This window comes from Apostichopus japonicus, chromosome 4, assembly GCF_037975245.1.
Source record: "Apostichopus japonicus isolate 1M-3 chromosome 4, ASM3797524v1, whole genome shotgun sequence".
In the NCBI taxonomy this organism is placed as follows: domain Eukaryota; kingdom Metazoa; phylum Echinodermata; class Holothuroidea; order Aspidochirotida; family Stichopodidae; genus Apostichopus; species Apostichopus japonicus.
In genome coordinates this window covers 16,794,146-16,810,629 of record NC_092564.1, presented here as the reverse complement: position 1 = coordinate 16,810,629, position 16,484 = coordinate 16,794,146, and the positions used below count along the sequence as shown (strand labels likewise).

The following is a 16,484-nucleotide window of genomic DNA, read 5'->3' as shown; positions in this document are numbered from 1 at the left end:
TGGCCTAGATGACTCTGCTCCATACCACGTTCTTAACACTAACATTTGCTTAAAATAACCTTCCTACTGAAATTCATAACTGCAACCAACTTTCATGTTTTAAATGCAAACATACTAAGCATTACATAAATACTTATTGATCACTTGGTTTGTTGTTATTCCTTCATACCTTTCTCTTACTCTATTTTTATTTTATTTTTTCTTCTCCTATTTTTAGAAAAGGAGTGATCTGCCTCACAAGCATACAGAGGATTTTTTTTTACATCACTTTCTTTTGTAACATAAATTTAATTTTCAATATTGACACATAATTTGTATATATTGTTATTATTGTATGTTACGAAGAAACAAAAAGAAATGAAATGAAATGAAATGAATAAATAAAATAAAATATATATAAATCGACTCTTGGGGTCTGCTTTATGTTTTGGCTTTTTCTTCTCTCTTTTTCTTGGTTTTGTTTTTTACCTCTATAGTGCACGTCACCTTGAAGATTGTCACACTTTGCCACAACAAGTGTGACAACTTTGACTAAAACTTGTGATGATGGCATGGTTGCACATTTATTAAACAGAAACCTTTTTGTTTCAGTGGAATTCACTCTTTCATTTCCAATATAACACTGGTCAATCAAAGACTCAAAGAAACAACGACATTTGTTTATACCACAAAGAAACAATGACCATTGTGTTAAATCTCTCAAAGAATGATGAAACCTGTCTGTACCTCAAAGAACAATGGATCCTCGATATTCAGAGGTTGATTTCTCTGCGGGCCGTTGAGAGTAGACTCCTTGAAGTTGGTCTTCTTGCCGTCACCGGCTGGAGACTTACTGAACCACAAAGACATCTGCCAGAGTTTCTTTCCTTCCACACCGTAATCGGCGTCGAATTCCACCGTCACGTCCGTTGTGACATCGTTGACCTCATTCTTGTAGAGCGTCACCGGGGACGGGTTGGTCGAAACGATCTCCAGTTTTCTATCTTCGTCGCCCTCGGGTCGAGCTGCGTGAAGAATTGTCGCGAGAAACGATTCCCAATAAATCAAATCACAGTAAACACAATTGACAGGGGAAAGAAATCGGTAAGGTGGAGGAGAAGGGGATATCGTACAGTCTGGAGTACTGGATACACCTGAAGATTTTCAAAAGAAATCTGTCGAGCACGACATGGACTTGATATCCTAAGATCACTAGAGCTGCACTTCATCATCCTAGCCAAACATATTTATCTTTCCTCTTGAAAACACTTGTTGTCCTAGTTCTTTGTTTGGTGCTTTAATAGTCTTTGTTACTTATGAGGAAAGTGAAATACAAACATGAACTATGGTTCACCAAAAGAGTACCATGGGAAAGATAAGTGCTGTTTGGTCACGTTATGTGTTTGCTTGTGTGGTAGTACATTCCATCTGACTGTTCTGCACTTTTCAATATGATCAGAGTGACAATACTTAATTAGATATCACTGCAAAACTAGAAGAACTTGTTGTGGCTCACTTCAACAATTTGGAATTGCTATAGCATATATTTATGCATCACTTGCTACAAGACTCTTTACAAGTAGCAAGGATAAATGTTCTTTACAAATGTTAAGTGTTCTAGCTTCTTAAAATAAGTTCCCCACTCCCCTCCCCCCAAAAAAAACCCCCAAAACCAGTTGAGTTTAATTTCCTAATGAAGCGTATTAGTTCTAAAAGAAAATGACAATAAAATTAGTACATGCATAGTGAGCAGATAGATCCATCCGATGACTGATGTGAAGCTGTAGTAGACATCAGTTACGATGCTTTGTGTCCGATCACACCACTCAACTAGGTGAGACATGCTAGGACCTTACAAAGGAGGCCTGTCTGCTGACCGCTATTCTAGAGCACAGCAAGGCAACGTGCCGTATGCACATCAATTTTTATTGTGGAGTGTTGGCTCAGTGGCTAACAAAGGTGCCATCCAATCATCAGGTCCCTGGTTCGAGTCACTCCAAGATTAATGTATGTCATCCAGTTACAGAGTTGTTGACAATTGACAATTCATAATCATGGACCTAAAATATGAATCTAAGAGACTGACTTCGGTCAGCTTGCGGCTTTGATAAGCCAAAGAGGCTTCTTCGCGAGTTCCTGCTTGCAGGAGGATCTAAAATACATACATACATAATGGGCAGTAATGTTTTTTTTTTCTTTTCTGTTTTGTTGAATTACTAACTTATCACCTCTAAGGTCACCATAGTTTGGAGAGAAAAAATAACTTACTTTCACAGGTGACAGGAGCACAGCCGGTCGTAGCAGAGACACTCTTACCAATCAGCTCATAATCTGGTTCAGGACTGTCCTTGCGGATCCTTGCGCAGATGAACCTGTATTTACCGCAGCCCAGTTGGTCTGTTAAATCCGCTGTGATCGGTAATTGCTTTAATAGTGAGAATGATACAAAATTGCCCAAAAGTAGAAACTAAGCGTGATTGGAAACTTGGTAATATTTTGTCAAGTTTCTATGTTAAGTTAAATTTGTTTGACATGGCATTTAGGTATTCTAAAAATCTGCTGATGATGTAGTTGAAAGACATTTGACATGAAAGAAAACAGTGTACAATCCATCTCTGGCTATTCGCTCTACCTTCACCTAGAGATAAGATTAGTAACATTTTATGAAAAATTTCAACTCAAATATTAAGAAAACCTTAAAACCACAACTGCTCAAACTTTGAGAGCAAACATCTGAGCAGTAATCTTTTCAGCCTTTGTCTTTCTTACTTTCTCACTATTCAGAGAGATTGAAGAGAAAATAACATCCACCTTGAAATGTGAGAAATTCCCTCCATGTGCCTTCAACTACCAATCCCATGTTATTTGTGGTTAATTTCCAGCAGGCATGGTGCCACCAAATTGTGGAAAAAATGCAACTCCACCTTCTGCTCTGTTCAGGCCAGCTAAGTCTTCTACAGAGGGCCACTTTTGTTATCATCTTAATTGTAAATCAAGTGTTACTTGATACCCTACAATCCCCAGGATTCAACCAAGTCTGATAGCACCCGTAGCTGTTTTGGTGTCTCTCCCCTTCCAGTTTTTCCATGAAAATGCCGCCCTTAAAACTAACCCTATAAGAACCACTGACACAACCATGACAGAAAATTATTTTGCTTGTATCGTCGTCAAGTTTTGTCGACAACAAAAACACCTTACTTTTTATCTGGGAGCTTGCAAGACATGGATTGGAAAATAAGAAAATCATACCATTTTTATTTTTTATCATCAGCAAAACTTGGTGCACCTGACTTAAAATTTTGGCAACCCAAGGATGACATTTTAAGTTTGGATCAACTTGTGCAATCTGTGCTCCTTTGAACATCAGACACATGTACCCACCATCCTCTACCCCCTTCCCCATGCCCTAACAAGTATGGTATACAACCTTCAAACTATGTCCATGCCACCTTACATGTTTCTTTTTTGATAAAGTTCTCATACCTCCATGACAAAGTCATCAAAGTCAACAGATTTCTCTCCCTGGGCTTCGTTGAGTGTACTATGTACATAGTCGGTGGTCTTTCCCGATCCAATGTCGGATTTACTGAACCAAAGAGCCATCTGCCAGAGGTTGACACCAGCGGTGTTGGGGTCGGTGTTCTCCTCCTTGAATTTGACATCTACGTCTGTGGTGACGTCGGTCCTTTCGCCCATGTACAGAGTGACTGGTGTAGGCTGTACCGCTGCAAACTGAACGGTTGGAGTGGTGTCATCATCCCTTGCTGTGTAAACAGACCAAGCAAAGAATAAAAAAATTAAAATCATGATCATGAATGATTTGCTTTATCCTCAGAGACAAATTGTCAAACTCTAGGCTGGATTTTTAACATTCAAGGTTTGGTTTGGTCAAGCAGGTACGTCGTTTCAGATGAGCACACAAACCCTAAGTGGTCCTGATTTCTAAATATACTGGAAAAGTTGGAAAGTCAATAAATAAAAAAGGTCATTCATGTTGAAAACTTCAACAAGCATTTTTTTACTGCCACCCTCTGAGCAGTGTTCCACTCTAAGACAAACTTAGATTAAGTTATATCTCATTGAAACACTCAGCTCTGGAGATAACTCGAAGAGTAAGAAGCTCCAGAAATGTAATTTTGGTAAACTTCAAGCAATTTTTGAAACATGCTTAAATCTAGTTGGCAAATACCAATGACAATTAAATTCAGAAGTTTTATACTAAAGGGTCGGCTATTTAAAGCTGTTACATTCATTATCAGCAGGATATTAGGCCAAACAAGAAGATGGTTTTGTGTCTCTAGTCCATTGTAAACAAATGTAACACTGAACAGAAAAACTTAGTGAAGTGCACATTTTGTCTAACTTAATCACTTTACATGCACATACCGCCTTATCCATTTTGTCCTGTTAAAAAAATATATAAAAATTACCATAATGTATTTTTCTACCATATCTATTTCTATGAAATAAAGCAAATTTAGAAAACTTTTTGAAGTATAAATTTTGAACAGAGTACATTCGAGAAATTATTATTCACAACAAGATTTCCAAAACATTTGTTGACACAAGATGGTTTCTCACAGAGAAATTGTGAATAATTGTTGCCTTTCCCACTATCACATTTTCTAATAATGCAGCTAGGGAATAATTTATCAAGTATTGCATCATAAAATGTTCTACAAAAATGGTAAAACTGCTATATATTTCCACAGAGGTATATCAGTATTTTTCCCTACAAATAAACCATAGTACATTTTTTTTCTTTATAAAAGAAAAAATTCAGAGACTTCAAGAGACTGCTACACCATATTTGAACACTAAATAATTACTCAAAACTGAAATACAAACTAATGCATCATTTGCAATTTATCTAAAATGAAACCTCACCTTTGCAAGTAACCTGAGCACATCCACGTCTAGACAACTTGTACCGATCTTTAATTTGAAAGTCTGGAGTAGGATTGAATTTTCTGATCTCTGAACAGATGTATCTGTATTTGCCACAACCAGAGCCATCAGTGAGGTCTACAGATTGTGGAAGTTCCTAATAGAGATGTGAGAGAGGGGAAATGGAACATTATTGATTCAAATACCCCAACATATGGGTTTCTCTATTAAAGGATGGTCTCAATGGGTGGGGGTGGGGTGGGGGTGGGGGGTTCTCTGACATTCTTCCAGACCATATGTCATCGCCAGTTTCACAATTAGTGAAATAAATGAATTAAGTATTAAAAAGTTTCAACCAGAGGAGTATAGCTATTCACAAGACACCACTGATTTCTGCACAGTGAAAAATTTAAATTTCCAAAGCATATATTCATCCTTGCCACAAAACATTCCACTCAATTTTACATGACTAATATGGCAACTGCATTAAAATTGTTCAAATTAAATATCAGAACAGAGGGTTCTTGCTTCATGACCATTGCAGAGATATCTGTATAATGGCTCACTTGTGGTCAGAAACCAATTAAGGTTCTGAAAAAGATAGTTTAATATATAACCCTTACAACGATAACTTCCTCATATCCAGAATAACAACCTGCATGGCAGACAATGGCAGAGATGCACTGTCATGCTGTCACAGTTCCATTTAAAACAACTGCAGATAGCAAAAAAATTCTACTTCAAACCTTAATTTAAAAGTTTTTATTAAAAGAATGAATGTCACATGCCTGCAATGCTATCACCCAAACAATGCTTCCCCTAAACAAAGGTCCAGTTTATGAAAGAGAAACTGGTCTGTAACCTCTTAACTGTCTTTGAGACAACTTAAGATGCCATGTACAGAGATCATCTTTGAGCCTCCTGAATTGTTCAAACTGAGCGTGATAAAGGCCAGGACTGTTTGCTGTGTGGAAGTCATGCTTATACTAAGCCAACAAATCCAAAATTTGAAAATACACATACAGTACACTGCCACCATCCACCATCACACTTATTCCTTTTCCTTTTTTCCTTTTTGTTGCCTTGGAAAAGAAATCATTATCAGATGATGTAGTCAATGCATGTGCATATGGTTACCGATGTGGTTAAATTTTACCAAAGAAGTCCTAGGCTGATATGTGAGGATTTTCCAGTAGTCTAATACAATTACCACATCTACCACAGAGCTTGTGCATAGCATACACTAAGCTTCTTTCAACATACTCTGCAGTAACAGCAATTTAGTTATATTTTCTTGATTTCATTTGACGTCAACCCTGCTAAAACTACTGACGTTGACGTTTGGAAAACATGAAAAGAAATTCTACGAGAGACAACCAATAGATATTCTTGAAGATCAGTCCTGAAATTTGACAGAATGAAGAGAAAGCAAATTTGCAAACTGTCAACGACAGTAGATGAGTAAGAGACCAGTAATTACATGCAGACACAAACATCAGTCTGTATACTTACCACGTAAGTAAGGTCCTTATTAGGTTTGACAGTCTTGCCTCTTTGCCTCGAGGTGAGGACAGATTCCTGGAAGTTTGTCTGTTTGCCTGATCCGTCCTTCTGCTTGCTGAACCAATTGGACATTTCCCAAAGGTCCGACCCCTTGATGATGTCATCTGTGTCAAACGTGACTGCAACGTCGGTGGTGACATCATTAACCTCATCCAGATAAAGGGTCACTGGGGTAGTTGTCGTGGCAACCACTTCAATGATGGGATCTTCCTCTGGATCTGGTGGGAACTTGTCCTTATCCTTGGGATCTTTAGGATCTTTGTCATTGGGATCGTCGACAGGGTCTTTAGAACCATCAGGATTCCGCCCTGTAGACACACGAAAAGCAAACAGACCATGCAAAATCAAGAAAGCAATAAGGCTTAGTGATTCATTGCCACACTTCAGAACATTTCATGGAAGACTGCACACAAGATTCAGGTATATTGTTACCAACAAGATATTTGCACCCATTTGGCCCTATCTACCAAGTATGTAGCCCATATATCCTATCTTAATTTGCTTCTTGGAATTATAATGGTTGCTAGGTTTTGACATCTGTTGACCTCCATTGTCCTTTGACCTACACAAAAACCATTAGGCCGTATTTGAACCCACTAAAGTGGATCTACTTCACACTAAGTTCAAAGTTTGATCAAGTTTTTGCTTTTTGTTTGTAGAGTTTGACTCCTACAGTACAATAACTGATCTCACATGAACGTTTGACCTTGGTATAACAGCAATACTCAACAATTAAAGTAGCTCTACATACAACATATGAACTTATGCAACCCATCCAAAATATTTTCATTTAAATAGAGAATTTGCACACTGGGATAGGACATCATATTGATGCAAATAGTGAGGTTAGCCTTTGAAATTAGTGAGGTTTGCTTTTGAAATTGTCATGATCACTACGTTTTAACTTCAGTCCCACATAAGAAAATTCCTTTTGTCAATAACCAATTCCCTAAAAAACCAGATCGCCCTGACTCTTTGAATATGATTCGTGATATATTATGACTGCAATGTAAACAGTGCATGCATTTCTGCAGTCAGAAAGGTTAATTTCTTGTGAAATGCCAAATTTCATTTCCAAAAATTACATTCAAAATTTCTGTTTTTCCTTATGTTAATGCCGGTACCTTAGCTGGAACTGGGGGCTTATTGCCCTTTTCTTAATATTATATTTAAACACTCTGTATTATTTATTCTAAACGCCTGTGGGCCTAGCTTAGTTGGGCCTCAGGCTAGGCTAACAAGTAACAGTACACTTGCTGTAGCCTAATCGAGTTTGCACTGAAACACGCAAACATATGTGGGTAGGGAGTATCAACAGAACCTTGTTCAAGTCTTCAAAGAATATCCCAACTTACTTTTGATTGTTAAAGATATAAGCGTTACGTTATGCCTATTCTACACCAGGTCTACTGATCAACTTAAGCTAATTACGTTAGACTTCTTAGGCGGAGCCCTCGCAGTACATTCATTAATAATCAACAAATCAGGGATAACAGAAAAGTAACTCCCCGGTCGTTGCATAACCATGCTAATCGAGTTAAGATATCTTTACTCTAGTAGTGAAAGTCATTTGAGGTCACGAGAGGTCGTTTTCTAATTCTGTAAATGTCAACAAGAGCCCAAGGGCACTGTGGTTCCTTGCTTGGGGTATATGACAATACACATAATATTATCAAGCAAGATTGGGCTCAAATAGTCCAAGTAATTGTGGTCCTACATGTTCCCATAAAGTAACCAACACTATAGCCAACACTTTTGTGATCACAAAATGTGATCGGATTTTGGATCAAAAGGCACTTTTGAGATCTAAATATGGCGTCGAAAATGTAAGAAATATAAGAGACCTACAAGCATGCTAACAGATATGATAACATTGGTGACCTCAGATGACATGACCTTTACGTTTCAAAATGTTCCACCACTCCGTTCACAACTTGTCCCAAAATATCAACAATGTCACACCTTGGCATTGAGATTTAATTGCATTAAATTAAAAAAAATAACTTTGAACTTGTATACATAACTTCACACACAAAGGTCACCCGAAGGTCAACCAATTGACATTTTTGATCGGTGAGACCTAAATAGAGCATGACTGTAAAAATGCAAACATTTTTTCTTTGCCCATTTTCTCCCCCCAAAATACTACTTTTTTAACATTAGCTGACCTTTGGTGACGTTGGACCACATGACCGTTAAGTTTGAAAAAATTCCCCTATACCATTTGCAACTTGTCCAAAAAAATAAACCTTGTCACACCTTGGCACTGGGAGTTATTGCATTAAAGGTGTGAAAATTAACTTTGACCTCATATAACTTCGCACACGAAGGTCACATGGGGGTCAACCCATTGACATTTATGATCAGAAGGTACCTTTAACATCTGAAAATAGCATCGAAACTGTAAAAATCCACAAAACATGAAAAGATCACCAGAGGTCGAATTGAGGTCAAGGGTCACCCAGATGCGGGTCGACAATTGGATTACATTGAAGCAACTCCCAACCCTAACGGACAATTTGTTCTCAAGTTATCGCAAAAATACTAGTTTTTTATCATTAATTGACCTTTGATGAGTTGGATCACATGACCCTTAAGTTTGAAAATATTCCCCTATACCATTTGCAACTTGTCTCAAAATATCAACTGTGTAACACCTCGGCACTGGAAGTTATTACACTAAATGTCTGAAAATTAACTTTGACCTCATATAACTTCGCACACGAAGGTCAGACGGGGGTCAACCCATTAACATTTATGATCAGAAGGTACCTTTAACATCTGAAAATAGCATCGAAACTGTAAAAATCCACAAAACACGAAAAGGTCACCAGAGGTCAAATTGAGGTCAAGGGTCACCCAGATGCGGGTCGACAATTGGATTACATTGAAGCAACTCCCAACCCTAACGGACAATTTGTTCTCAAGTTACCTCAAAAATACTAGTTTTTTATCATTAATTGACCTTTGGTGACCTCGGATCACATGACCCTTAAGTTTGAAAATATTCCCCTATACCATTTGCAACTTGCCTCAAAATATCAACTGTGAAACACCTTGGAACTGGGAGTTGTTGCATTAAATGTCTGAAAATTAACTTTGACCTCATATAACTTAACATACAAAGGTCACCTTGGGTCAACTTATTGACATTTTTGATTGATGAGACCTAAATTAGAGCATCAAACTAAACAAATTCAAACATTTTTTCTTTGCCCATTTTCTGCCCCAAAAATACTAGTTTTTTAACATTAATTGACCTTTGGTGACCTCGGATCACATGACCCTTAAGTTTGAAAATATTTCCCTATACCATTTGCAACTTGTCCAAAAATATCAACCATGTCACACCTTGGAACTGGGAGTTGTTGCATTAAATGTCTGAAAATGAACTTTGACCTCGTATAACTTCGCACACGAAGGTCACACGGGTGTCAACCAATTGACATTTTTGATCGGAAGGTACCTTTGATATCCAAATCTAGCATCAAAACCAAACATTTCCTTTTTGCTCGTTTCCTCCCAAAATAAGCACATTTTTTCTAATGTGACCTTTGACCTTTTGACCTTGGTTTCAGATGTAGTTTAATCTCCTGATTCCAAAAAACAAAACGACAAGTCTGTACAACCATCCTAACTCCGACCGAAAAACTTTGACCCCATATAACTTCGCACATAAAGGTCACACAGGGTCAACCTATTGACATTTATGATCAGAAGGTACCTTTGACATCTGAAAATAGCATCGAAACTGTAAAAATCCACAAAAACACGTAAAGGTCACCAAAGGTCAAATTGAGGTCAAGGGTCACCCAGATGCGGGTCAACAATTGGATAACATTGAAGCAACTCCCAACCCTAACGGACATTTTGTTCTCAAGTTATCGCAAAAATACTAGTTTTTTATCATTAATTGACCTTTGGTGACCTCGGATCACATGACCGTTAAGTTTGAAAATGCTCCCCTAATATCAATCTTGTCACACGTTGGCACTGGGAGTTATTGCAGTTTTAACATTTTTGGTTTTCGGACCATAACTGACCTTTGGTGACCTTTGTGGGCACCAGAAACAATAGGGCACACCTTCTCCATATGGCGGATCCATAGTCCAAGTTTGGCCTCAATCCAACATTCCCTTATTGAGATAGAGCGTACCCAAGCAAGTGTCACAGACACACACACATACACACACGCACACATACACACACACGCCAACCTGACTGCATAGGTTCCTTTTGCTAAAGCAAGGAACCAAAAATGATACTCCTACAGCTTTTGTCCAAATTTGCTGAAATGTTGTGTATGTAACGCTTCAGTGATGGTTACCCAAAGTTGTTCAGGGCGAAAAAAATCCTCACGTGAGGGCCCAAAGCAGGGCGTTGTGTACAAAGATTTTCAATAATAATCATTGTAGGCTACTCTTAGACAGCTCATACGTTGACCACCCCGTGTCAAATTGAGTCGAACGGTCCCACAATAGTTTAACAGGATTATTCCATACTTGGGAGTATCAAGCATGATGTGATTGGTCCATGATTACCTTGCGGACATCACCATAGATCCATGTAGTGTCTACGGACTTTCCCCACTCCCGTGTCAAATTGGGTGGAACGGTCCCACAAAAGATTAACAGAACTATTCCATACTTGATAGTCTCAAGCATGATGTGATAAATTGGTCTATATGATTACACTTCGGATATCAATAATAAATGTCGATTGGGAGTGTAGTTTCTACAGACTTTCCAACTAATCTATAAATAGCCTAGGACCTCCTGGCCAGGAGCGCTACATATAAGTTGACGGTTTGATGAGCTGCAATCAATCATGCTATCCACAAAATTTCAGCAGATTTAACAAAGGAATATTTTTTTAACGTTTTCAATTCTATTACTGCAAAGAATAAAAACTACGAAGTGCATATAATGTTTGGTTCTTTGCGATTGGGCATAGTTCATCCCTAGTAATAAGTACAACACACTATGGCATAAAATAAGTTTGTGACAGTATAGATTCAAGGACAATCAAAATATATGAACTGGTAATAGCGAAATGTGAAGGTAACAGCCTGTTTGAGCATAAATGTATGAATTTTTGCCAAAATTCATCAACGGGTGGGTCAACAGTTTGTGCAGTACTCATATAAACAAAAACTTTTTTCATGATAGGCCCACATGGATAACATTGCCCCATACCCTGTATACAATGAAGTTATCCATCAAACCTCAATCCAGTTTTAGTTTTGCCTTCTGGTTCAAATATCCTGCCAAAATTAACGACAGGTGGAAAACCAGGATGAAAGTATAACAATACAAGATATGCACCCACTTCTCTCCTATAAGTTCCTCACATACAGAGCTACATTATAACTTTATATTGTGTTTGAAGACGAGAGATTGGGAGACTACTGATCCACACTTTAAATGTAGTACACTTGATGTAAACAGACACACAATAATCAATCTTTACGACTTACTACTGCATGTCACAGGTGCACATCCTACAGTTGCTGCTCGGCTCTTGCCAATCTGTTCGTAATCTGGTTCTGGGTCGTCTTTCCTGATCTGTGCACAGATATACTTATATTTCCCACAGCCAATCGCGTCTCTCAGATCAACTTTGGTAGGGAGACCCTATACACAGAACATAATAAAGCACATTGTAAATGCTATTCCCTCTGCTGAGAATTAAAAGAATCGACGTTTCTAACATTGTTCTTTGCCTCTGGTAAATATTTATTGGCAGCGCCTTTAAAAAAGCTCACTGGTGATAATTGGATACGAAAAATAAAAGAATGAAAAAACCAACAATACAATGAAACGTTCACAACGCCATTATTTCATGTTCCAACTTGAAACTTCCCCAATTAATTAGCCAATGCTTCTTCATCACTTCCCACCTGCTTATGTTCCTGTTCATGTTACTAAACAGTGGTAGGCTCATCTTTGGCTGCCAAAATAGCCCATTGGCATTATAAATAGTAGTGTTTTTTACTCTTTTTTGAGGTGTTAATTGTTGATGATCTTCATCTTTTGTATGCTGGCTAGTCACTGAACGATTATCCACTCCTTCTTCTTTAATTCCCCCCATCCCTACCCCCTCCCTCTTTCTCGCATTCACAACCGCCTCCACCAACATCAGGTCCTTCGTTACATATAGTATCAGTTTTATGTCCAGAAATTTATATTTACCTCAAACACGAATGGATTAAAGTTGTCCACGGGCTGGGCTCCTTGTTCCTGTGACAGGGTAGACTCGACCAATCCTGTGGCTCGGCCTTCGCCATCTTCATCTTTACTGTACCACAGAGAAAGCTGCCATAGATTCTCCCCAGCAGTATCTGGGTCGGTATTTGCCTGGTTAAATACGATATCTACATCTGTGCTGACTTTGTTTTTCTCACCAACAAACAGTTCCACTCCAGTAGGCGTCACCGACTCGAATTGAACAGTCTTTGGTTCGGAGCTTCCACGATCTTATTGGATGATGCATAAAAAAAAATCGACCAATCAACAAATTCAACACAGAAAATTAGTATATTACTATTACATGATGGTTACAAACCACTTAACATATTATATCGTAACACATGCGCATAACCTAAATATTAATCTTCTACATGAACTGAACGAGCAGACCCAACTATACTTCTGAGGGGTCAGGGATTGTACCCCCAAAAAATATCAGGGGGATAACTCCCCCCCCCCCCATTGGCAAACAGACAATTACAAAATCATAAAAAGCATGTATATGCGGTATAACCTAAACTGTTGGGGATTCTTCAACATTGCTTCAAAATAAAAAATTGCACCATGTTGCATCTAAGCAATCGCCCCACTCCTAAACGACTTTACATCTTACCCCTCCTCCCCCGCCCACCCCAACCTCAGCACAAAAATATGGTTGCAGCCCTTCAGACAATTTTTATGTGAATATATTTGTAAAGATATAGTAGTTTAAAAACTCTTAAGAGAGGTAGGACAACAATATATAGATGGAACTCTAAATTAAAACAAATTCAGGAGAAACCCACCAAAACTTAACTTCTTTACGTTTTTGAACAACCCGTATATGTTGAGCTGGTAGTAACCTGGTATGACTACTGTACTGATAACTTTGATATTGTATTCTCAGACTTTGTAATAGCAAGCTTGAAGTTCTTCTTGATTCCCTGAAAGCTTGAACTCTTTCCCCCTTCCTTCTCACTTCCCCTTCTTACCCTCACATATCATCTTTGCATCATCGTTTCCTGCCTCACAACCCCCCCCCCCCACTCATCTAGGGGAAGATCTAATGTTAAAATGGAGGGGATGGGACCCTGAAATTGTCGATGCCCTGAAGTTAGACAAGGGTCTACCCCCCCGCCCCCTTCCCCCTATCGCTCCAAATTAGTAACAATTTTAGACGTCAAATAGAGCAATCTGTGGCAAATACTGGCTACTAATGTGCTCTACAATGAGGTCCACACACAAGTCTGTGCCAATAACTAACTTTGTGGTGTTGAAATCCTGACCCCGTCCTCCACCTCTTTGTAAAATGATAAATTTCATTCAGAGTTTTAAAAACCGTACACTGAATATATACATACTTGCCATAGTCTAATAACATCTATGAACCTTGTAATATTCACCCAGATATTGGCATTTACTGTACATACCACATTTACAAGATACTTCATTTGCTCAGCTCTACCACATCCCACCCCACCCCACCCCAAACCTTCGGCCACAGGTAAAGGTCAGCAATACATGCCATGTTAATAGACAGAACTTTACAACACATCAACATGTAATTTCCATCCGTCCCCTCACTGCCCCCCCCCGCACCCACTCCACCTCTCCTCCACAAATAAATGTTATCAGTCAATGCCATATGAATAAACAGATATGTGTCTCATTATACATGTTACCTTTGGCCATGTCCCTCATCCTACTACCACCACCTCACCCCAACCTCCCCACCTCCCTTCTCCTCCGGAAATCTTTTTCATCAATACATGTCACATATGAATAGCATTGCGTCTCACCTTTACATGTTACCTTAGCGCATCCTCGTGGGGCATCGGGTGTCCTGTTAATCAGTTCAAAGTCTGGATTAGGATTATTCTTTCTGATCTCTCCGCAAATGTACTTAAACTTCCCACAACCGGTACCATCGCTGAGGTCCACATTCTGATCAAGATCCTGGATACAAGATTATTGATATTATATTTGTATTAATGCATTATGTATTATTAATGTATTAATTTAAGTCGGTCTGAATGTGATTGAAAAAAAGTGTCATAGTCATTAGCTAACCCTCCCCCCCCCCTCTTTATCTCTCTCTCATGTAAATTAGCACCCTATTTTGCACACTTTTATTCATTTAATCCAAGATTTGTATAGTTGGTCCCTAGCTCGTATATTTTATAGCATATAGGTACCTGCAGGCTATTTTAGGCTATTGGATTTTTACTGATACTCGAGTCATTTTTTAATAGTACCGTAGGAATGTACAACAGTGACTCATAAACTGTACAACTTTCCCTACAACACTCGGTATAGAGCGTATAACAGATAAAAACTTACAGCTTCAGCCAATGTTTGTGAAAATGTTTCGGCGACAAATATGCCATTACATAATATTTCGTTAATATGAATTTTCCCCTACTATGTCAGTGACAATATCACACTCACAAAGATATTTGGGGGAGAATGGTACAAGAAATGACCTATTATACACATGCACTAAATAACCCTTAATTGACCTCCAAATTTAATTTAGAAGGGTCTGTCAAAAAAATATGATGCGGTAGAAAAGGTAATGCAACTGATTTGTATTTTCACCTCTGACTTATTCTTTGGGGGCTATACTGCATGGTAATTGCCCCTTGACATATTGAATTACTGAAGGCAGGGTTTATGCTATGCATCCTGGTACATATATTGTTTACAATCTATTTCCATCCCATTTTAGGGATAACAACAACTGAAACTGTTTCAACATAAGTGAACTTGAAGCAAATAGAAGGACATGTAATAGAACTACGTTCCGGTTTAATTTGCAAAAGTTGCATCCCATTTTTCTATTCCAAACTGGGATTCAGCAAAATTTGAAAACATGACATCCCAATTTTCAACTTCACAAAGTTGGAACCATATCCAATCCAAGGTAAAAGAAGAGACATAGAGAGGGGGAGGGTTGGATATTGGGAGGGGGAGGGGGCGAAAGTGCAACTATATGACAACAAACTTGTTTGCTCCAGTGCAAACTGTGACCTTTTCAACTTTCAATAACCATTGAACAAGAGCCCAAGGGCACTGTGGTTCCTTGCTTGGGGTATATGACAATACACATATTATCAAGCAAGATTGGGCTCAAATAGTCCAAGTAATTGTGGTCCTACATGTACGCATAAAGTAACCAACACTATAGCCAACACTTTTGTGATCACAAAATGTGATCGGATTTTTGATCAAAAGGCACTTTTGAGATCTAAATATGGCGTCGAAAATGTAAGAAGTATAAGGTCACCTACAAGCGGGTCAACAGATATGATAACATTGGTGACCACAGATGACATGACTTTTAAGTTTGAAAATGTTCCAACACCCCATTCACAACTTGTCCCAAATTATCAACCGTGTCACACCTTGGCATTGGGATTTAATTGCATTAAATGTCTGAAAATTAACTTTGAACTTGTATACATAACTTCACACACAAAGGTTACCCGTAGGTCAACCAATTGACATTTTTGATCGGTGAGACCTAAACGGAGCATCAAAACTGTAAAAATTCAAACATGTTTTCTTTGCCCATTTTCTCCCCCTAAAATACTAGTTTTTTAACATTAGCTGACCTTTGGTGACCTTGGATCACATGACCGCTAAGTTTGAAAATATTCCCCTATACCATTCGCAACTTGTCCAAAAAAATCAACCTTGTCACACCTTGGCACTGGGAGTTATTGCATGAAATGTCTGAAAATTAACTTTGACCTCCTATAACTTCACACAGAAAGCTCATCCAGGGGTCAACCTATTGACATTTATGATCAGAAGGTACCTTTAACA

The 16,484-nt window shown here is 38.4% G+C and overlaps 1 protein-coding gene across 2 annotated transcripts in view; it reads right to left on the bottom strand.

Annotated features, from left to right (window-relative positions):
* Positions 1-16,484, bottom strand: part of LOC139966622 (uncharacterized) — a 46,261-nt gene that overhangs the window by 14,788 nt on the left and 14,989 nt on the right. For both annotated transcript variants that reach the window (XM_071969847.1, XM_071969849.1), the window contains exons 5-12: positions 14,456-14,612; positions 12,621-12,904; positions 11,906-12,062; positions 6,379-6,737; positions 4,867-5,023; positions 3,463-3,743; positions 2,248-2,404; positions 727-1,004 (exon numbers count right to left, since the gene is read on the bottom strand). In XM_071969847.1, the coding sequence (XP_071825948.1) occupies positions 727-1,004; positions 2,248-2,404; positions 3,463-3,743; positions 4,867-5,023; positions 6,379-6,737; positions 11,906-12,062; positions 12,621-12,904; positions 14,456-14,612 (1,830 nt within the window). The remainder of the gene's footprint in view (positions 1-726; positions 1,005-2,247; positions 2,405-3,462; positions 3,744-4,866; positions 5,024-6,378; positions 6,738-11,905; positions 12,063-12,620; positions 12,905-14,455; positions 14,613-16,484) is intronic.